An 18270-nucleotide genomic window follows, 5' to 3' on the forward strand; every position below is an offset into this window, starting at 1 on the left:
CAGCATTACAAATACTAAATGAACGTAAAACCTTTGGAAATGAGGAGAGATCAACTCTCAGCAGTTTATTGGGCAAACTTCAAAGGATCAAAGAAAGGACATCCAACTCGTCAAGTGCTACTAAACTGCCAAGAAAAAGAGAAGAAAAAAATGAATAGTTTTGGGTGGATAATAGGAGACATATGTAACAAAGCTCAAATTGACCATATTAAAGTTAGCCCTACAGTACCAATTCCTGCAATACCACCGAGGATGTATGACAACCCAAAGGTAAACATGCAATTACTGAAGAATAGAAATTTAAATAGTTACCAGATAGAACAATGGATTGAGGAAATGTTTTTGACAACATTATGATACATACAGATGCATCAAAAACTATAAATAGTAAAGTAGGAGCTGCTGCAGTTATCCCACAAGGAAATATAGTATTAAATAAAGGAATCAGTGATAAACTATCTGTTTTTACAGGGGAATCAGTAGCAATTTATATGGCAGTTAACTGGATAGAGGAAAATAAAGCAAGGAAAGTAGTCGTATGCTCGGACTCCAGCAGTGCTTTGATGAGCATAAAAACATAGCATCAGAAACAAGACAAGATGTAGTTTATGACATAGTTCAGGCAATCTACAGGATAAGTAAAGTGGGAGGTGTGGTAACATTTCTCTGGGTTCCTGCTCATGTAGGAGTTGTGGGGAATGAGTTAGCTGATAGATATGCAAAACAAGCAACCACTAAAACAGAAGTAAACATGGAGATTAAGCACAGTAAAGAAGAAGTGAAGAGCATAATTAAGATAGAACATTAAAAAGTGGCAGGATAATTGGAATAAGGAAAGAAAAGGTAGAGAGTATTACAAAGTCCAGAGGAGAATATAGGTGTAATGAGAGGAGGGGGTAGAAATAGGAAAGAAGAAGACTTTATTCCTAGAATGAGATTAGGACATACATATCTAAATAGTTCACTAAAATTGATAGAAAAACATACTACAGGGCTGTGTGATTTTTGCCATCATATAAAAAATGTTGACCATGTTTTAATACAATGTAGGAAATACAATAGAGAAAGAGAAATACTGGAAAGTAAGTTAGCAAAAGACGATATTAGGTTAGCAGTGGAAGACATATTAGGATTGCATTCAGAATACATAGGATATAAAACAATATACACATATTTTTTTTTAAAAACACTGGGTTAAATAAAATAATATAGAGTAGGGATCCACCTCGGTTCACACTCTATTACAGTAGGTGGCGGTAATGCAGACCAGAAGGTTGCTTGCCAACCACCATAAAAAACAAAAGAAGAGGAAGTATTACTTTACGGGGGACCAAGAGGAAGTGACGAGGAGAGACGCGGAACTACCAAACATTGGGAGTGAATTTGGCGGCGGCGAGAGTGTCCAAATCTGTTTTGGCGGATGAGCATAAGCTGTTTTGTGACTGGATCGAGATGGAAGGGGATAGTGACGGGATGTATGAGGATAGTATGGAAATGGATAGGACTAGAGGGGAGAGAGGAAAGAAGGGGAGAGGAGGGAGTGAAGGAAAGTCGAGTGCTAAAAGAGTGCATGAAGACGATGAGGAGGTTGATAAGAGGAAAAGGGTTATGGTAGATGAATATAAGATAATTTATACATTTAAATCAAACCAAGATATGAATGACATTAGCTTGATGACACTGGTTAAGGGATTAAAGAAGGACATTGGAGAGGTGGAGATAGCGAAGGTGCTCAGGGACGGACGGCTGTTGATTAAATGCAAAAATGGAGAGCAAAAGAACCAAGTAATGCGATTGCAAAAACTGTGCAACAAAATAATAAAAGAAAAAAATCGAAGTGGGAGAACGAAAGGGGGCAAGAGGAGTCGTGACAGGAATTCCAAGAGGAGAAAATTTAGAAGATCTGAAAAGAGAAATAAAAGGAGGAACTGTCACTATGATGAAAAGAATGATGGCATTTAGGAACGGTGAAAAGACTGAGAGCGAATCCGTGCTAGTGCAATTTGCAGAGGAGGTCCTACCAGAGAGAATCATGATTGGGTATTTAAGCTTCTATGTTAGAGCTTACGTGCCACCCCCAGTACATTGTTTCAAGTGCCAACGATATGTGTCATGCTAAGATGAGATGTGGAAGGTGTGGAGGAGAGCATGAATATGGACAATGTGGAGAAAATGAACAGGTCAAGTGTTGTAATTGTGGCGGGAATCACACAGCAGCGTATGGGGGCTGCATCATAAGAAAACAGGCAACAGAAGTACAGCAAATCAGAGTTGAAAGAAATATTACATACGCAGAGGCAGTTAAAAAAAGAAATCTAGAAAGTGCAGAACAGGACAGAACTGAAAATAGTTCAAGAAATAAAAAAAAGAGGCAGCAAATACAGGAATTTTCATGGACAAACTAGTTGTATTCCTGGCTTACGTAATAAACTGCACAGAACAGGCTAGAAACAAGACTGAGAAAATCTAAATAATTGTCAAAGCAGCAGCAAAGTTTTTAAATTTAAAAGAACTATCCTGGGAACAGGTGCAAGGTGAGCTACAGAGAGTAGACGAGACCGAGTCATGTTACCACAATCCAACGCCATGTTGATTGTTCAGTGGAATGCCAGAAGTTTGATAGCAAACGGACAGGAAATAATGGGATATATTGATAATATGAAAAATAAACCACATATAATATGTATTCAACAAACATGGCTGAAGCCAAAATTAAACTTTATAATAAAAGGATATATAATGATACGTAAAGATAGGAATGATGGGCAAGGAGGAGGATGTGCCATATTTATTAAGGAAGATATGCATTATTCAATATTAAAAGTAAAACAAGAACTAGAGATAGTAGGAGCAGCAGTATGGAATAATAAAGAAAGATACAAAGTACTAAACTTCTATAATCCATGCAAGAAATTAGAAATTCAGCAACTAGAAACAATAATTGAGCACTGGAGTGGCAATATTATTTGGTGTGGTGACTTTAATGCACATAGCACAATGTGGGGTGAAAGGGATGACTGGAATGGGGAAACATTGGAAGCACTTTTGGAGGAAAAAGAACTGGTGTGTGTGAATGATGGGTCGGGAACAAGGTTAGATGTCGTCACGGGTAAAGAAACAGCAATAGATTTAACACTAGTGTCACAAGGGTTAGCAGGAAAGGTGGAGTGGGAAGTAAATAAATACAGCACTATGGGAAATGATCACTTTCCAATCTTCATTCACATAAACATAAATCAAAGGACAGAAAGCACAAGGATAGAAGGAAGAAGGAAGCATAATCATGGTGACTGGCGGAAATTTAGGGAAATTACCGACATAACATTACAAAATGCATAATAGAAGCAGCCGCACAGAGCATACCAAGGAATAGTATAGGGAGAAGAAGGAAGATAGTGCCGTGGTGGACACAAGAGTGTACAGATGCAATACAAGAACGGAATAGAGCATTTAGAATATTGAGAACACATAATTTCCAAGACATGATCCAATATAAAAGGCACCAAGCTAGAGTAAGGTATGTTATTAAAAAAACAAGAAAACACCATTGGAGAACTTTTTGTGAAACACTAAATAGAACTACTCCTTTAAGCCAAGTGTGGGGAATGATCAAGAGAATGTCAGGGGTCAGAAAAGAACATAAACATCATGTGATGAAAGATGGAACGCAGAGTGTGGTAGGAAATAAAGAAAAAGCAGAACTTTTAGCAAAAACCTTTGTTAAAGTGCGCAGAAATGACAATTTGAGAAATGTAGAAAAACAAAAGAGAGAAGAAACAATTAGTCTAAATATTGAGGAAATGAAGGAAGACAACGATAATAGTTTTACCAACACTATGGATATGACATTTTATTTGGATGAAATGGTTCGAATTTTGAAAAAAGTTAAAAATACGACGCCAGGGAAAGACCTGGTGAGTTATCAAATGATCAAAAATTTAGGTAGCATCGGCAAAGAAGTGGTCTTGGAATTAAATAATAGGATATATGAAGAAGGAAAATTACCAGATGAGTGGAAAACAGCTGTAATAATTCCAATATGCAACCCGGGGAAAGATCCGGAAGAGGCAGGAAATTATAGGCTGATAGCATTGACCTCAAATTTGGGCAAAGTAATGAAAAAAATGATTAATGAAAGATTAATATATTATTTAGAGTCAAAAGAAATTATAAAAAACTACCAAAGTGGTTTTCGCAAAGCAAGAAGCACAAACGACCCAGCAGTGCAGCTGGAAGAGGAAATTAGAAAGGGACAAATAAATAAAGCAAGTATAATTGCGGTATTTTTTGACATAGAGAAAGCGTATGATATGTTGTGGAAACAAGGGTTGCTGATGAAACTAAATAAGATTGGGATTAGAGGAAGAATGTATAGATAGATAAAAGACTTTTTAACAAGTAGAACATTATTAGTAAAAATAGAGAATGAATATAGCAGAGAATACGAAGTGGAAAATGGGACCCCGCAAGGGAGTATAATAAGTCCAGTACTATTTTCCATCATGATAAATGAAGTTTTTAGTGAAGTGGAAGGGTTAGTGGAGGTGGCATTGTTTGCTGATGATGGAGTGATGTGGAAGAGAGGTAGAAATATAAATTATATAGAAAAGAAGATTCAAAAAGCGGTAAATAATGTTCAAGACTGGGGAACGGCTTGGGGTTTGAGATTCTCTGTTGGAAAGACAAAAGTCATACATTTTACGAAGAGGAAAGTACAAAACAAGCTCCAGATAAAACTCTATGGAGAAAACATAGAAGAGGTACAAGTATTTAAATATTTAGGAATATGGTTTGATAAAAATATTAACTGGTCAACCCACATCAGCAAAATAGTGGAGAAAAGTAAAAAGGTGTTAAATATAATGAGGGCTTTGAGGGGTAAAGATTGGGGGGCTGATAGGTTGACATTGAAAACAATATATATATCACTTTAATTCGATCTGTTATTGACTACGGATGCATTATGTATCAATCTGCTTCAAAAACACTACTTAGGAAAATAGACCGGATTGGGTCGCAGGCTTTAAGGTTATGTTGTGGAGCTACTAAATCAACTCCAGTGGCAGCATTACAAGTAGAAATGAACGACAAACCTTTGGACATGAGGAGAGATCAACTCTCAGCAGTTTATTGGGCAAACTTAAAAGGATCTAAGCAATGACATCCAACCCGTCAAGTGCTAATAAACGGCCAAGAAAAAGAAAACAAAAAAATGAATAGTTTTGGGTGGATAATAGGAGATATATGTATCAAAGCACAAATTGACAATATTAAAGTTAGCCCTACAGTACCAATTCCTGCAATACCACCGTGGATGTATGAAAACCCAAAGGTAAACATGCAATTACTGAAGAATAGAAATTTAAATAGTTACCAGATAGAACAATGGATTGAGGAAATTATTTTTGACAACATCATGATATACACAGATGCATCAAAAACTATAAATAGTAAAGTAGGAGCTGCTGCAGTTATCCCACAAGGAAATATAGTGTTGAATAAAAGAATCAGTGATAAACTATCTGTTTTTACGGGGGAATTGGTAGCAATTTATATGGCAGTTAACTGGATAGAGGAAAACAAAGCAAGGAAAGTAGTCGTGTGCTCGGACTCCAGCAGTGCTTTGATGAGCATAAAAAACATAGCATCAGAAACAAGACAAGATATAGTTTATGAAATAGTTCATGCAATCTACAGAATAAATAAAGTGGGAGGTGTGGTAACATTTCTCTGGATTCCTGCTCATGTAGGAGTTGTGGGGAATGAGTTAGCTGATAGATACGCAAAACAAGCAACCACTAAAAAAGAAGTAAACATGGAGATTAAGCACAGTAAAGAAGAAGTGAAGAGCATAATTAAGATAGAACACAATAAAAAGTGGCAGGATAATTGGAATAAGGAAACAAAAGGTAGAGAGTTTTACAAAGTCCAGAGGAGAGTAGGTGTAATGAGAGGAGGGGGTGGAAATAGGAAAGAAGAAGACATTATTACTAGAATGAGATTAGGACATACATATCTAAATAGTTCACTAAAATTGATAGGAAAACATACTACAGGGATGTGTGATTTTTGCCATCATATAGAGAATGTTGACCATGTCTTAATACAATGTAGGAAATATAATAGAGAAAAAGAAATACTGGAAAGTAAGTTAGCAAAAGAAAATATTAGGTTGTAAGTGGGAGGTATATTAGGATTGCATTCAGAAAACATAGGATATAAAGCAATGTACACATATTTAAAAAAAACTGGGTTAAATAAAATAATATAGAGTAGGGATCCACCTCGGTCCACACTCCATTACAGTAGGTGGCGGTAATGCGCACCAGAAGGTTGATTGCCAACCTCCATAAAAACAAAAAAGAAGAAGAAGAAGAAGAAGAGAAGTACTTTACTTGCAGGGTGTTAGCTCGCTAGCTGATTCCGTGAAGGTCGTGAGTCAAACTTGTGAGTATTCTCCCCGCTTAAACACATTACACTCGTTAAAGTGAAAAAAAAAATTATCAGCACCTTTCTAAATATATATTACGACTTTGAAACGTTTGGTAGCTTTATGTCGCGCTCGAGCTCTTTAGTTACCGTTTCGTTAGCTTACATTGCTATCATGCAATCGGTTTCTTTTTCTAAAGTACACAAAACTTGAAAACTCCTTAACTGTCAATTGATAATGTGGAAAAAAACTGGCGTTGATGTCTCTACACATAACATTTAAAGACAAGCTTGTTTTCAATGTCGTAGCAACAATATAAATTAAGTCTGTTCGTCTTTGTGCATGTGACATTGATAACTATCATCCATCCATTCCTACCGCTTGTCTCTTCAGTCTTCATATTTTAAATAGTGTAAAGTACACATACAGCATAAGTAACTGTATTGTTAGTTTGCGCTGGTCCTGAACTGACATGGCGACACCAGGATGCATACAAAAGGTCATCACTAATTAACTTTGTTTTATCTTGCTCACTGTTCAAATGTACGGTAATAGAACGTCATCATTACAGAAATAAGGAAAATGAGCGTTCATTATTCACTCACGCAATGTTATGATAATACGCTCTTGATCAAACGTGTCTCTTAATACCACTGCATAGTGTTCTAAACCTTAAAGCGGTTAAGGTAGCATTTTTTATGTCTAAATTTGATATTATGCAATTTTAGGTAAATGTCTCCTTCCAGCCTTTAGACCTAGACTTAGACATACTTTAATGATCCACAAGGGAAATTCTTCCACGTGTAGCTCAGTTACAAAGGATGGAAAGGATAATGCACAACAAGAGGGCGAAAACAAAAGGTATGCATTATACTAAAAATGTACCATAGTAGCTATATGAAACATATATATATATATTTATATATATATATTAGGGGTGGGCATATTAATGCGTTAATTACGCGTTAACTCATCAATCTATTAACGCCGACAATTATTTTATTGCACATTTGCATATTTTGTTTACATGCTTTTATTTTGTTAACGCCTTTTCTTAACAAGATGGTGTCGCCCGGACGGGCTTCGGCGTCGAGGGGCTCTTGGTAAAGATGGAACATTTGGCAAAAATACCGGACAATTCTGCAAATTTCATGGCTGGCTTACAGCGTGGTCACTCCGTGATCACTTACGACCGCCAGACAATTCTGGATGTGGATAGATCGGGCCGTTTTTGACTGAATGACGCATGCTTGCTAGACCTGCTAGCTAGCATGGGAATACTTCACCGGCTACATCCAGCGGCCTGTGAAGCAGCGGAGTATATGTGTTGTCTGTCTATTTATGAATAATGCAGACGAGGAGTGTTTGCTGAGTTCTTAACGTTTGCTTTCAGAGCGTGCATATCACAACATACAAGATGCCATCATGGCGACACAACCTATACCGGGCTACCGCGCATGCGTGTCACTCCTGTTGCATGCTGGGTAGGGTAGTTCTTTTTTCCCCCTGACTCATAACATCACAATATAGTACCATGTATATGCGTTCAGTTTATCAAAGCACCAAGCAAACAATCGGAAAATTCCCATCATATCAATTCCTAGATATGGTCATAATTATTTTAAGTGCACTACGCAGAAAAAAACAACATTATTAATATTGCTACGACGGATAATTTGATAAAAAATTCCCTAAAACAGCCCACTACCTATAATATAGGTTTTTTAAACATAAGATCCCTGATAAAAAAAAATGTTTCTGCTGTTACCTCAGAAATTGCCTGTGCAGATGTTATGATTGTGGCTCAGAGATTTGTATGTAGATTATATTTATTTTCCATAACAAACAGGATAACTTAAATACCCTGGCAGTGGCAATAAGCTTAAATGTTTGTATTTACATTTTTTGAGTTGATTTTCATAAAATATGCTATTTAACTGCTACTGTTTAACAAGGACTGATTTATATTGTGTTTGCACAACAAATGTTTTGGCGCTTTTGTTCATGTGGGAGAATATTTCAATAAAGGTGAACTACACACTACTTTTGAATTCATTATTGGGCTTTGCGTATACAATGCAGTTAATCGCAATTAATCGGAGAAATAGTGCGATTAACTTCGATTAAAATTTTTAATCGTTGCCCAGCCCTAATATATATATATATATATATATATATATATATATATATATATATATATATATATATTAGGGGTGTAACGGTACACAAATTTCGGTTTGGTACATACCTCGGTTTAAAGGTCACGGTTCGGTTAATTTTTGGTACAGTAAGAAAACAACAAAATATATATTTTTGGGTTATTTATTTACCAAAATTGTAAACAATGGCTTGATCCTTTTAACATTGGGAACACTATAATAATTCTGCCCAAGTTAATCCACATTAAACTGCCTCAAATTGTTGCTTGGATTAAATAAAATGACACAACTCTTCTTCTACATATAAAAAGTGCAACATTAAACAGTTTCAAGTCAACTCATCATGTTTAATTTATTACAGCATTGGGGAAGCCTGTAGTTGATTCTTTATTATGTAAATGTTATATTTGTATCAACATGTGATAGCAGGGACCCTGCCATTCAAAACTAGGCTGCTACATTACTAATGATTAGTGTAACTATAGCTGAAAAATAGTACAATAGCAATAGGAGAGACTATTCATCCCTGAACATCATGGAGTTCATGAAGGCTTTATGATGCACTTTCATTATTATATACACTATCAGAGACAGAAACTCTTCATTTAACATAATGTCTTTTTTTGCTGCTTCAACACACCTCAATCAACACTGTCCGTAACACACACACAAACACACGCACGCACCGCAAAATGAGCTAATGTTACGCTAAAAGGTAATTACCCTTCACTTTAAGCCAGGACTGCGAGTGAGCTGAGCTGGAGTTTGTTTGTAGAAGGTCAACGGGCTCATAGTGATGTTTAGAAAGTAGTTGACTTGGAAGTGTTTAGTATAATTTGGGGAGAGTCCGCTGCTCACCTGCTAACGCCTATCTGCATCTATATACGCACTGCTGATTGGCTTGTTTCCGCTACGGTTGTAACCATTCAGATGGTTGTGTGGGAGGGACAATGCAGGGTGCTGTGCAGGAGACTGAGGCAGAACAGAGCAGAGCGGCTACTTCATATGTTCGTGTGGAACTCGTTCGGTACTCCTCCGCACCGAACCGGAACCCCCGTACCGAAACGGTTCAATACAAATACACGTACCGTTACACCCCTAATATATATATATATATTAAACATATAAAAACATATGTAATATTTTCATATTATATATACATTATGTAATACATACTGATATATTATTATATTAGGTAATTATATAATATACAACAAATCCCAATTACCATGTATAACATTACAGTATAAGTAACAGCTGCAGCATAAAATAGAGTTAATAAGATCCAGCAGAAAATATACGTTATAAACAAAGAGAGGTAGCTAAGATAGAGGCGTACAGGTAATAGACAAATCTAATCTATTGCTGTATGACAAGTGATTATACAGCTGGATGGAGTGTGAAATGAAGTTCTTGAATCGCACACCGTGGGAGCGAAGCTGCAGGAGCCTGTTGGAGTATGAGCTTTACAGTAATGGAAATACATTGCTAACACATTGCTAACCAGTAACCTGGTAATATATGCACCTGTAAGACATTTAGAGTCCATCTCATGTATCTGACTCTTTCTGTGTTTAGGTGATCCAACATGTCTTTAGCTAAGCCAATGATGAGGGGGCTACTGGCAAAGCGCCTGAGGTACCATCTGCCTATCGCTTTCGGTCTGTCCTTCTTGTTTGCGGCAATCTTCAAGGTAACCCACACATTATAGAAAAAACAACTTCAATGATTTATGGTGGCCTGCATTCATCCATTGGATGTAACAAAAGTCTGCTTTGAGCCACCCTTGGATAATGTTCTCTTGGTCAAATTACCTATAGAACCTATTTCATGATGATGATATAGCATATTTTGTGTGTGCATAAAGAAAGGATTGGTCTCAAATGGAATACTAATATCAGTGCATTTCAATTAGTTCCTGCAGTGCTGTCCCAAATCGATCATGTATATCAAGACGGGACAGAAAAGCACTACTAAGGATGTATAGGCACATAGTATAATGATACAGTTAAAAATGTATATTACAGAAAAAAACAATTTATTATTGCATTTTAGGCAACACTGAGTCGCAGAGGCGCACGCACACTCGCTCCATTTGGTTTTAAAAACATGAGGGCAACCACACGACCTTTCACCTGAGATTTTACCTCGTAAACAGAGATCGCTTTGTTTTACTTAATTTCACTCGCTTTTCTTCCATCAAGTCTTGGCATATGTGGACAATATTTTAGACGGATGCATTTGGCCCACATAAAAAGAGTACAGCAGAGGAGCTAAATATTTGATCTTGCAGTTAGGGCTGGGCAATATGGCCTATTTTTAATATCTCGATATTTTTAGGCCATATCGTGATACACGATATATATCTCAATATTTGCCTTGGACTTGAATTAACACTTGATGCATATAATCACAGCAGTATGATGATTCTATGTGTCTACATTAAAACACGGTTCTTCATACTGTATTAATATATGCTCATTTAAAACTTTCACGCAGAGAATGAAATCACAACTAAGTCAATTGACCAAAACTGTATTTATTAAACAGTTATTAAGCAATGGCACAAACATTCATGTCATTTCCAAAACAGAAAGTGCAAGATTGTCAGAGACATTTTAAGTGTCAAATAAAAATTAGCTGCATAATATGAAATCAAATAATGTTTGTCCTTCGCTATGTGGTAGGTTACTACGGACGTTATTAAATTCTATTTTTTTCATACGGTGTTGATGTGGAAATGTTTGCCTCAGCATTTTGATGGTGTAGGCGTATGGCCCCAAACGGAGATGTTGACATGCGAAGTAACCACTCTTCATTCTCTAGCAGGTGACTTTTCTAATGATGCTATATATTAGCAGTAATGTTACTTTTTATAGCAACTTATTACGGTTGTCTGTTCGACATATTCCCACTTCAAGCCAAACCACCGCCAGACGATGGACCCCCTGCTGTTTTCTTGGGAATTACTTCTTCCTTCATCCGCACCTTCTTTCTTTCGTATTAACACTCGCACGGCTCCGCTAGCATCACATCTAACGTTACCCATGCTGCTGCCTCTCTGCTCCGCGAGGGGTATATGTATGTGACGTATGACGTGACGTGTTTAAGAATGGTAAATGGTAAATGGGTTGTACTTCTATAGCGCTTTTCCACCCCTTTTTAAGGCGCCCAAAGCGCTTTAACAGTATTTTCCACATTTACACACTGACCGTGGGAGCTGCCATGCAAGGCGCTCACCAGGACCCCTCAGGAGCAAGGGTGAAGTGTCTTGACCAAGGACACAACGGATGTGACTAGGATGGTAGAAGGTGGGGATTGAACCAGTAACCCTCAGATTACTGGCACAGCTACTCTACCAACTTCGCCACCTGTGCGCTTACACTCTGAGAAGGAGCAATCAGATTCGATGAAACCTCATCGAGCTGGATGCAATCTTACTAGGAGGGGAGGAAACAGGTGGTAGAGGTGAACGGCACCGTGTCCCTTCCCCTCTCAGCTGTGGAGTACCCCAAAGCAGTATAATTGGAGCTTTTACTGTTCCTAATATACGTAAATGACATGCCATCAGCATGCCACTGTGAATTGTTCCTGTTTGCGGATGACTCGGCCCTGCTGGTATCCGGCAAGGACAAGTCACAGGTGGGACAACTCCTCAGTGCTGAACTCCTTAATATTTGCACATGGCTCGCTGGCAACAAGCTATCCATACACTTAGGTAAAAGGGAATCCATCCTATTTGGGTCCCATATTAACCTTAAGAAACTCAGTGATTTCACTATAAAAGTGGTGGACATTGTTATCACCAGGAAAGATGAGATCACCTACCTAGGTTCCATTCTAGAGGCTAATCTTTCCTGTGATAAAATGGCAACCAAGGTAATCAAAAAGGTCAACCAAAGAATGAGATTCCTCTACGTAATCTCCTCTCTGGTCAACAAAAGCACCTTGAAGATTCTAGCGGGATCTCTCATTCAACCCTTTTTCGATTACGCTTGCACCTCCAAAACCCTCAAATCTAGACTCCAAACATCCAAGAATAAGTTAGTCCGGTTACTTTTACACCTCCACCCCAGATCACACCTCACTCGCTGGCTCAGGGTGGAGGACAGAGTAAAACAATTTGCACGAAGCCTAGTCTATAAAATCCGCTACACCTCCCTGATACCGAAGTACATGTCAAACTACTTCCTTAACGTAAATGACCGCCATAACCACAACACCAGGGGGAGCTCCACAAACCACGTTAAACCCAGATTCCGATCTAACAAAGGTCTTAACTCATTCTCTTTCTATGCCACATCAATGTGGAATGCACTCCCAACAGGTGTAAAAGTAAGTGCATCTCTATATTCCTTAAAAACCGCTCTAAAACAACACCTCCAGGCAACTTCAACCCTTTACTAATACCCTCCTCCATGTATAGCCCATCTCCTCGGATTATAAATAACCTAATGTAAATAATCAAATGTACTTGTAATGTACTTACTTGCTCTTATGCTATCTGAACTCACTATGTTCTCTGCTGGCTGTAAATATCCTACTGTAAGACCTACACTGTTTCAATGTCCATTTCTCCGTTGATGCAATTGTTGATGACTGAAGTACTGATATCAACCAAAGCTCCTCATCCCACCCCCCGGATTGTAAATAATGTAAATAATTCATTGTATATACTATAATGATTAACCTGTGTGATGACTGTATTATGCTGATAGTATATATTTGTACCATGAATTGATTATTGTGGACCCCGACTTAAACAAGTTGAAAAACTTATTCGGGTGTTACCATTTAGTGATCAATTGTACGGAATATGTACTGAACTGTGCAACCTACTAATAAAAGTATCAATCAATCAATCAATCAATCAAATAAAAAGGAGGGACAGGAAAGAGCGAGGAGAGCCTATAGTGTAATGGCCGCAGCTAAAAGCAATTGCGTGAGAACGTGTACTTTAAATATCACGATATATTCATTTTCTATATCGCACAGAGACAAACCCGCGATATATCGTGTGTATCGATATATTGCCCAGCCCTACTTGCAGTTTAATTTTGAAAGTGCAACACAACGTCCTTCACTCAGCTGCTGTGACTGAGAGTTACCGCGGTACCTTGCGCGGGCGACGTGTAGGGAATGTTGCCGCAACTTGCTTATAAAGCCTTGTTTGTTTACTGGGATGGTCACTCGTCATTATTTTACTGCTTAACCTCGTCAGTGTTCCAATATCAACAGTAGCTAAAATGTTTTGTCATCACATCGAATTGAACGCAGGCTATGAAGTGTCGATACGCTGAGTTGTCAATGAGGCACAAATATTTCGTAGTAAATGTGAGCGGCATAACTCCTTTTTATTTTTATTGGCCAAATTGTTGCACTGAACCACATGGTGTTCTTGGAGAAGAACAAATCTTGTTCTTTTGACTTCATTTCTTTTAGCCAAACTGCTTTGTCTTTAATATTGGTATCGGAAAAAAAATTGCATGTTTTTCTTACATGTTTTTTTTTTCCATTTCGCAGTTATTATTACTTTAAAGAACATTTATGTGACATATTTTGTTAATGTTTTATGGCAGGGGTGCCCACACTTCTTCAGCAGGCAAGCTATTTTTCAAATGACCAAGTTGAGCTGATCTACCTTTTTAGAGAGAAAAAAAAAAAATATATATATATATATATATATAATTTATGAAAGATACATTTTTAACATTTTAATGATGTTTAATGATAATACAAGCATGTGGCCTTTCTTTTATTAGGACAAGAATTCCAAGTGGGTGTATTACCTGATTCTGATGAATTGCATTGATTAGAATCAGACAGGATTCACACTAGTGCTGATAATTTCCACATTTTTGAATGGACGAGAAAAAAGTCCTACTTTTTGTCCAATACCAAATGAAAGTGATACGTTTTTGGCATTTTATTTGTCCAGCTTCCATGCTCGTTTTTATACACGCTACAGGAAATCTGTTGCAAACCCTGTAGCTTGCTAGCTTGTGTGTGCTAGCTTTCTCGGTCCCTTATTTTTTGTTAGCGCAGGCAGGATGGAGCAGTGCTTTTATTGTGAAGACAGGAACTGTGCGGTCAGTCTTTAGGGTTTTGACAGCAATAAAAGTGTTTCTCGCCTTCCTGCCGGTCGTTTTTTCCTAATAATGAGCTTGCAGCAGTTAGCGTCATCTCACAAAATCCTTTGTTACCGTGAAAGTCAATCAGGCAACGAAAGTGACATCACAGTAAAGATTGATGATTGCTATTTTGTAGGTCTATTTTTTTAATGCTTGGCGATCGATCGGTAGCTCGCGATCGACCTAAAGGGCACCCCTGTTTTATGGTGTAGTTAATTCCTAAACGACATATTTCTGCTCAAACTCTTAATGGATCCTTGCCGATACAGCATCTACATGTACATACATGTCAATTGACATAACTTTAAAAAAATACTTCTGTCTAAATGTAAAAATAGAGATAAAGGAATTATGTAATGAGAAGAAGCTGACACATCGATGCTATTAATGAACAAAAGCAAATGTGTCTTTAAATATATGAATAATGTTTATGTATAGCCTTTTTATTAGATATTACAAATTACATTATGGCGTTGTGTTCACACCTCTCTCCAACACTGATTTACCTGACGCAATGACTAATGGTCCTTAATAATTATGATTGCTATTTTGGCTATAATCGTGCAGACCTACCTGTAAGAGTAGATCTCATATATGAACACTTTTTTTAATCTGTATGGACAAAAATTGCAGTCTGACGTCTAATGGCCATTAGGTGCTATCTTGTAAAATTATTTCATTTGTTTTTCTCTTATCTACACAAAGAGCTATCTTGCACAATGTTTCACATTTATTTTTATTCATTCACTTTGTTTATAATGCTTGTGGTTGGGCAGGGCGAGACATCGAATATACTCAATATATCGTGGGATTGTCTCTGTGCGATGTAGAAAATGACTCTTTCATGAGTATTCGAGTATACGTTCTCACGCAGTTGCTTTTAGCTGCGGGCATTACACTTCAGGCTTTTCTCACTCTCTCTTGTCTCTCCTTCGCACAGAGTGATAAATCAAGAAGAGCACCTTGTTACATACGTCACATACAGTCACGCGTGCAACATCATACGCCCTCGTCGAGCAGAGAGGAATGTACCATAGGTAACGTTCGCTGTGGCAGGTGGTGCAAGCGGAGCAGTGCAAGTGGTAAAACGAGAGAGAGAAGGTGCAAATCTGGTAACAAATGGAGGAATAATTCCCAAGAAAAAAACCACGGGGTCCGTCATCTGGCGGCGGTTTGACTTCAAGTGGAAACATGTTGAACAGACAACCGTAATATGTTTTCGGCAAAAGCGTTGCTACAAAAAGTAGCAACACTACTAATTGGTAGTATCATTTGAAATTCACCCGCTAGAGTTATAAGGAGTGCTTGAAACTTTGCATGTTAACATCTCCATCCGGGGCAACATGTACAGTTAATTCATGTGAACGGTATTGGTATCGGCCGATTTCATTCAATAATGACTGGAATCGTGAGCTTAAATCCCAGATGTTTTGTAACTCAGGCGAATTAAAAACGTTTCCTTGTCCAGTCATGTAACGGGTCATATTTTTCTTAAAAGCAGGGGCGCTCTCCCATCCTACACAGCTTAAAGTGAATGTTGAGATCTTGTTTTTGTTCTTGTGCATCCAATATGTCGTGTATCGTCTCGTGACATGATTGTATCATCACACCCCGACTGAGCACTCAGCGTTCAGTGTGAACGTGCTACGGAATAGTGCTAATTTAAAACCCAGAATAGTTGTTTAAATGACATTTGCACATGGTTAACTGAAATGATGTGTTTTATGATGCTCAGTACACAGTGGCGGAGCCCAGGAAGAAGGCATATGCAGACTTTTACAAGCAGTACGACTCCGTCAAGGAGTTCAACGCCATGAGAGAAGCAGGAATCTTTGAGAGTGTGCGTCCTTCTGGAGAGTAAAGATGGTGAGTGTTTTCTTGATCAACTTGTCATCTTTGCTGATTCTTTTTCTGCCTGAAGTGTCAACAAATATACAATATGATTTGTGAACATAGTATTTAATTTAAGTAAATGTTATAATAAATGCTTCCTTTTATTTATATAATTTATTTTTCTTCCAGATTCTTCACTCATTCCTGCTGTGAAGTTATTTCTCTCCCATTTTGGATGTCAATTGCTAGTAAATAAATGTACCTATTAAACCAAATGCCTTTTGTATACTTCATGAATGGAATTTATCAAGCACAGGTTTTCTCATGATTGTTTGCTTGTTCTGTTTGGCGAAGGTGGTACATAACTGCACTAAATACTTTGTAATTCATCCATCCATCCATTTTCTACCGCTTGTCCCTTTTTGGGTTGTGGGGGGTGCTGGAGCCTATCTCAGCTGCATTCGGTTGGTAGGCGGAGTACACCCTGGACAAGCCGCCACCTCATAGCAGGGCAAACACAGACAGACAGATAACATTCACACTCACATTCACACACCAGGGCAAATTTAGAGTTGCCAATCAATCTATCACCAGGTGCATGTCTTTGGAGGTGGGAGAAAGCCGGACTACCCAGAGGGAACCCACGCAGTCACGGGGATACCATGCAAACCCCACGCAGAAAGACCCCGAGCCCGGGGATCGAACCCAGGACCCTACTATTGTGAGGCACATGCACCAACCCCTATACCACTGCATTTCATTCATATTTTTAATAATTGGATTGAACTATTTTGGAAAATAATGTCCAGTAAAATTAATAAATTAGCATCATATATTTACTTTAATTTCAATTGACGTTGGCAACATTAAATTGGCCCAAGAGTGTGCATGTTGTCTATTTGATAGATAGATAGATAGTACTTTATTTATTCCGTCAGGAGAGTTCCTTCAGGAATATTACAATTTTCAGCACAATCCCATTCAAGATCAGACAAACATTACAGGGAGACAGAACAGGATCGCTGACGGGTCTGCCGGCTTCCAGCGCCCCTTACAAAAAAGATGACATACAGGTAAACATGGGGGGGGGGATAGAAGATTAAAATAAAAAAAACAACAACTCATAGCCATAGTACACATCCCTCTTACATGTGTGTAAGAGGGAAACAACAAAGAACACAAGACATTACAGCAGCAGATACTTCTACATACAGCTATGAATAAAAAGTAAAATAAACATATGCACTGTGGTGGCCTCTGCGGTGATCCACGCCATCGTCCGCTGGGGAGGAGAGAGCAGGGCCAGAGACAGAAACAGACCCAACAAAGCAACCAAGACAGCCGACTCCACTCTCGGCCAGTGTCCAGTCCGCATGGATGAGCGAGGATACGTCCAAGGTGACTGATGTGTCCGACACCTGCTCACCCAGTCGAGACACCGCGAAGCCTCTCCGTCCCAGCGCTCAGTGCTAGCTCCGCAGCCCTGTCCCCTCATCCGCATCTCCTCCAGTCCCTCCAAACAGACTCCGGTGTAGCAGAGACCCAGCAGCTGGTCTCCATGGCCAAAAGGCTCCCGGGAGGCAGATCCAAAAGTCCACAAAAAAAGCACCACAGAGGTCACGAAAGTGCCACCCCTTGTCACACAGTCCCAAAGGGTCCCGGACCAAAATGCAAAAAAATATAATAACACATGAAAACAAGAGGGAAACACAAAAGG

The 18270-nt window shown here is 38.4% G+C and overlaps 1 protein-coding gene across 1 annotated transcript; it reads left to right on the forward strand.

Moving 5' to 3' along the window:
- Positions 1 to 6309: 6309 nt before the first annotated feature.
- On the forward strand, positions 6310 to 16828 carry LOC133535034 (cytochrome c oxidase subunit 6C-1). The gene is made up of 4 exons (XM_061874439.1): positions 6310 to 6447; positions 10168 to 10282; positions 16456 to 16586; positions 16743 to 16828. Exons 2-3 carry the CDS (start codon positions 10178 to 10180, stop codon positions 16579 to 16581), a joined length of 231 nt encoding a protein of 76 aa, XP_061730423.1. The 5' UTR covers positions 6310 to 6447; positions 10168 to 10177; the 3' UTR covers positions 16582 to 16586; positions 16743 to 16828.
- Positions 16829 to 18270: the final 1442 nt, after the last annotated feature.

The sequence above is a fragment of the Nerophis ophidion genome, linkage group LG16 (genome assembly GCF_033978795.1).
Source record: "Nerophis ophidion isolate RoL-2023_Sa linkage group LG16, RoL_Noph_v1.0, whole genome shotgun sequence".
In the NCBI taxonomy this organism is placed as follows: Eukaryota; Metazoa; Chordata; class Actinopteri; order Syngnathiformes; family Syngnathidae; genus Nerophis; species Nerophis ophidion.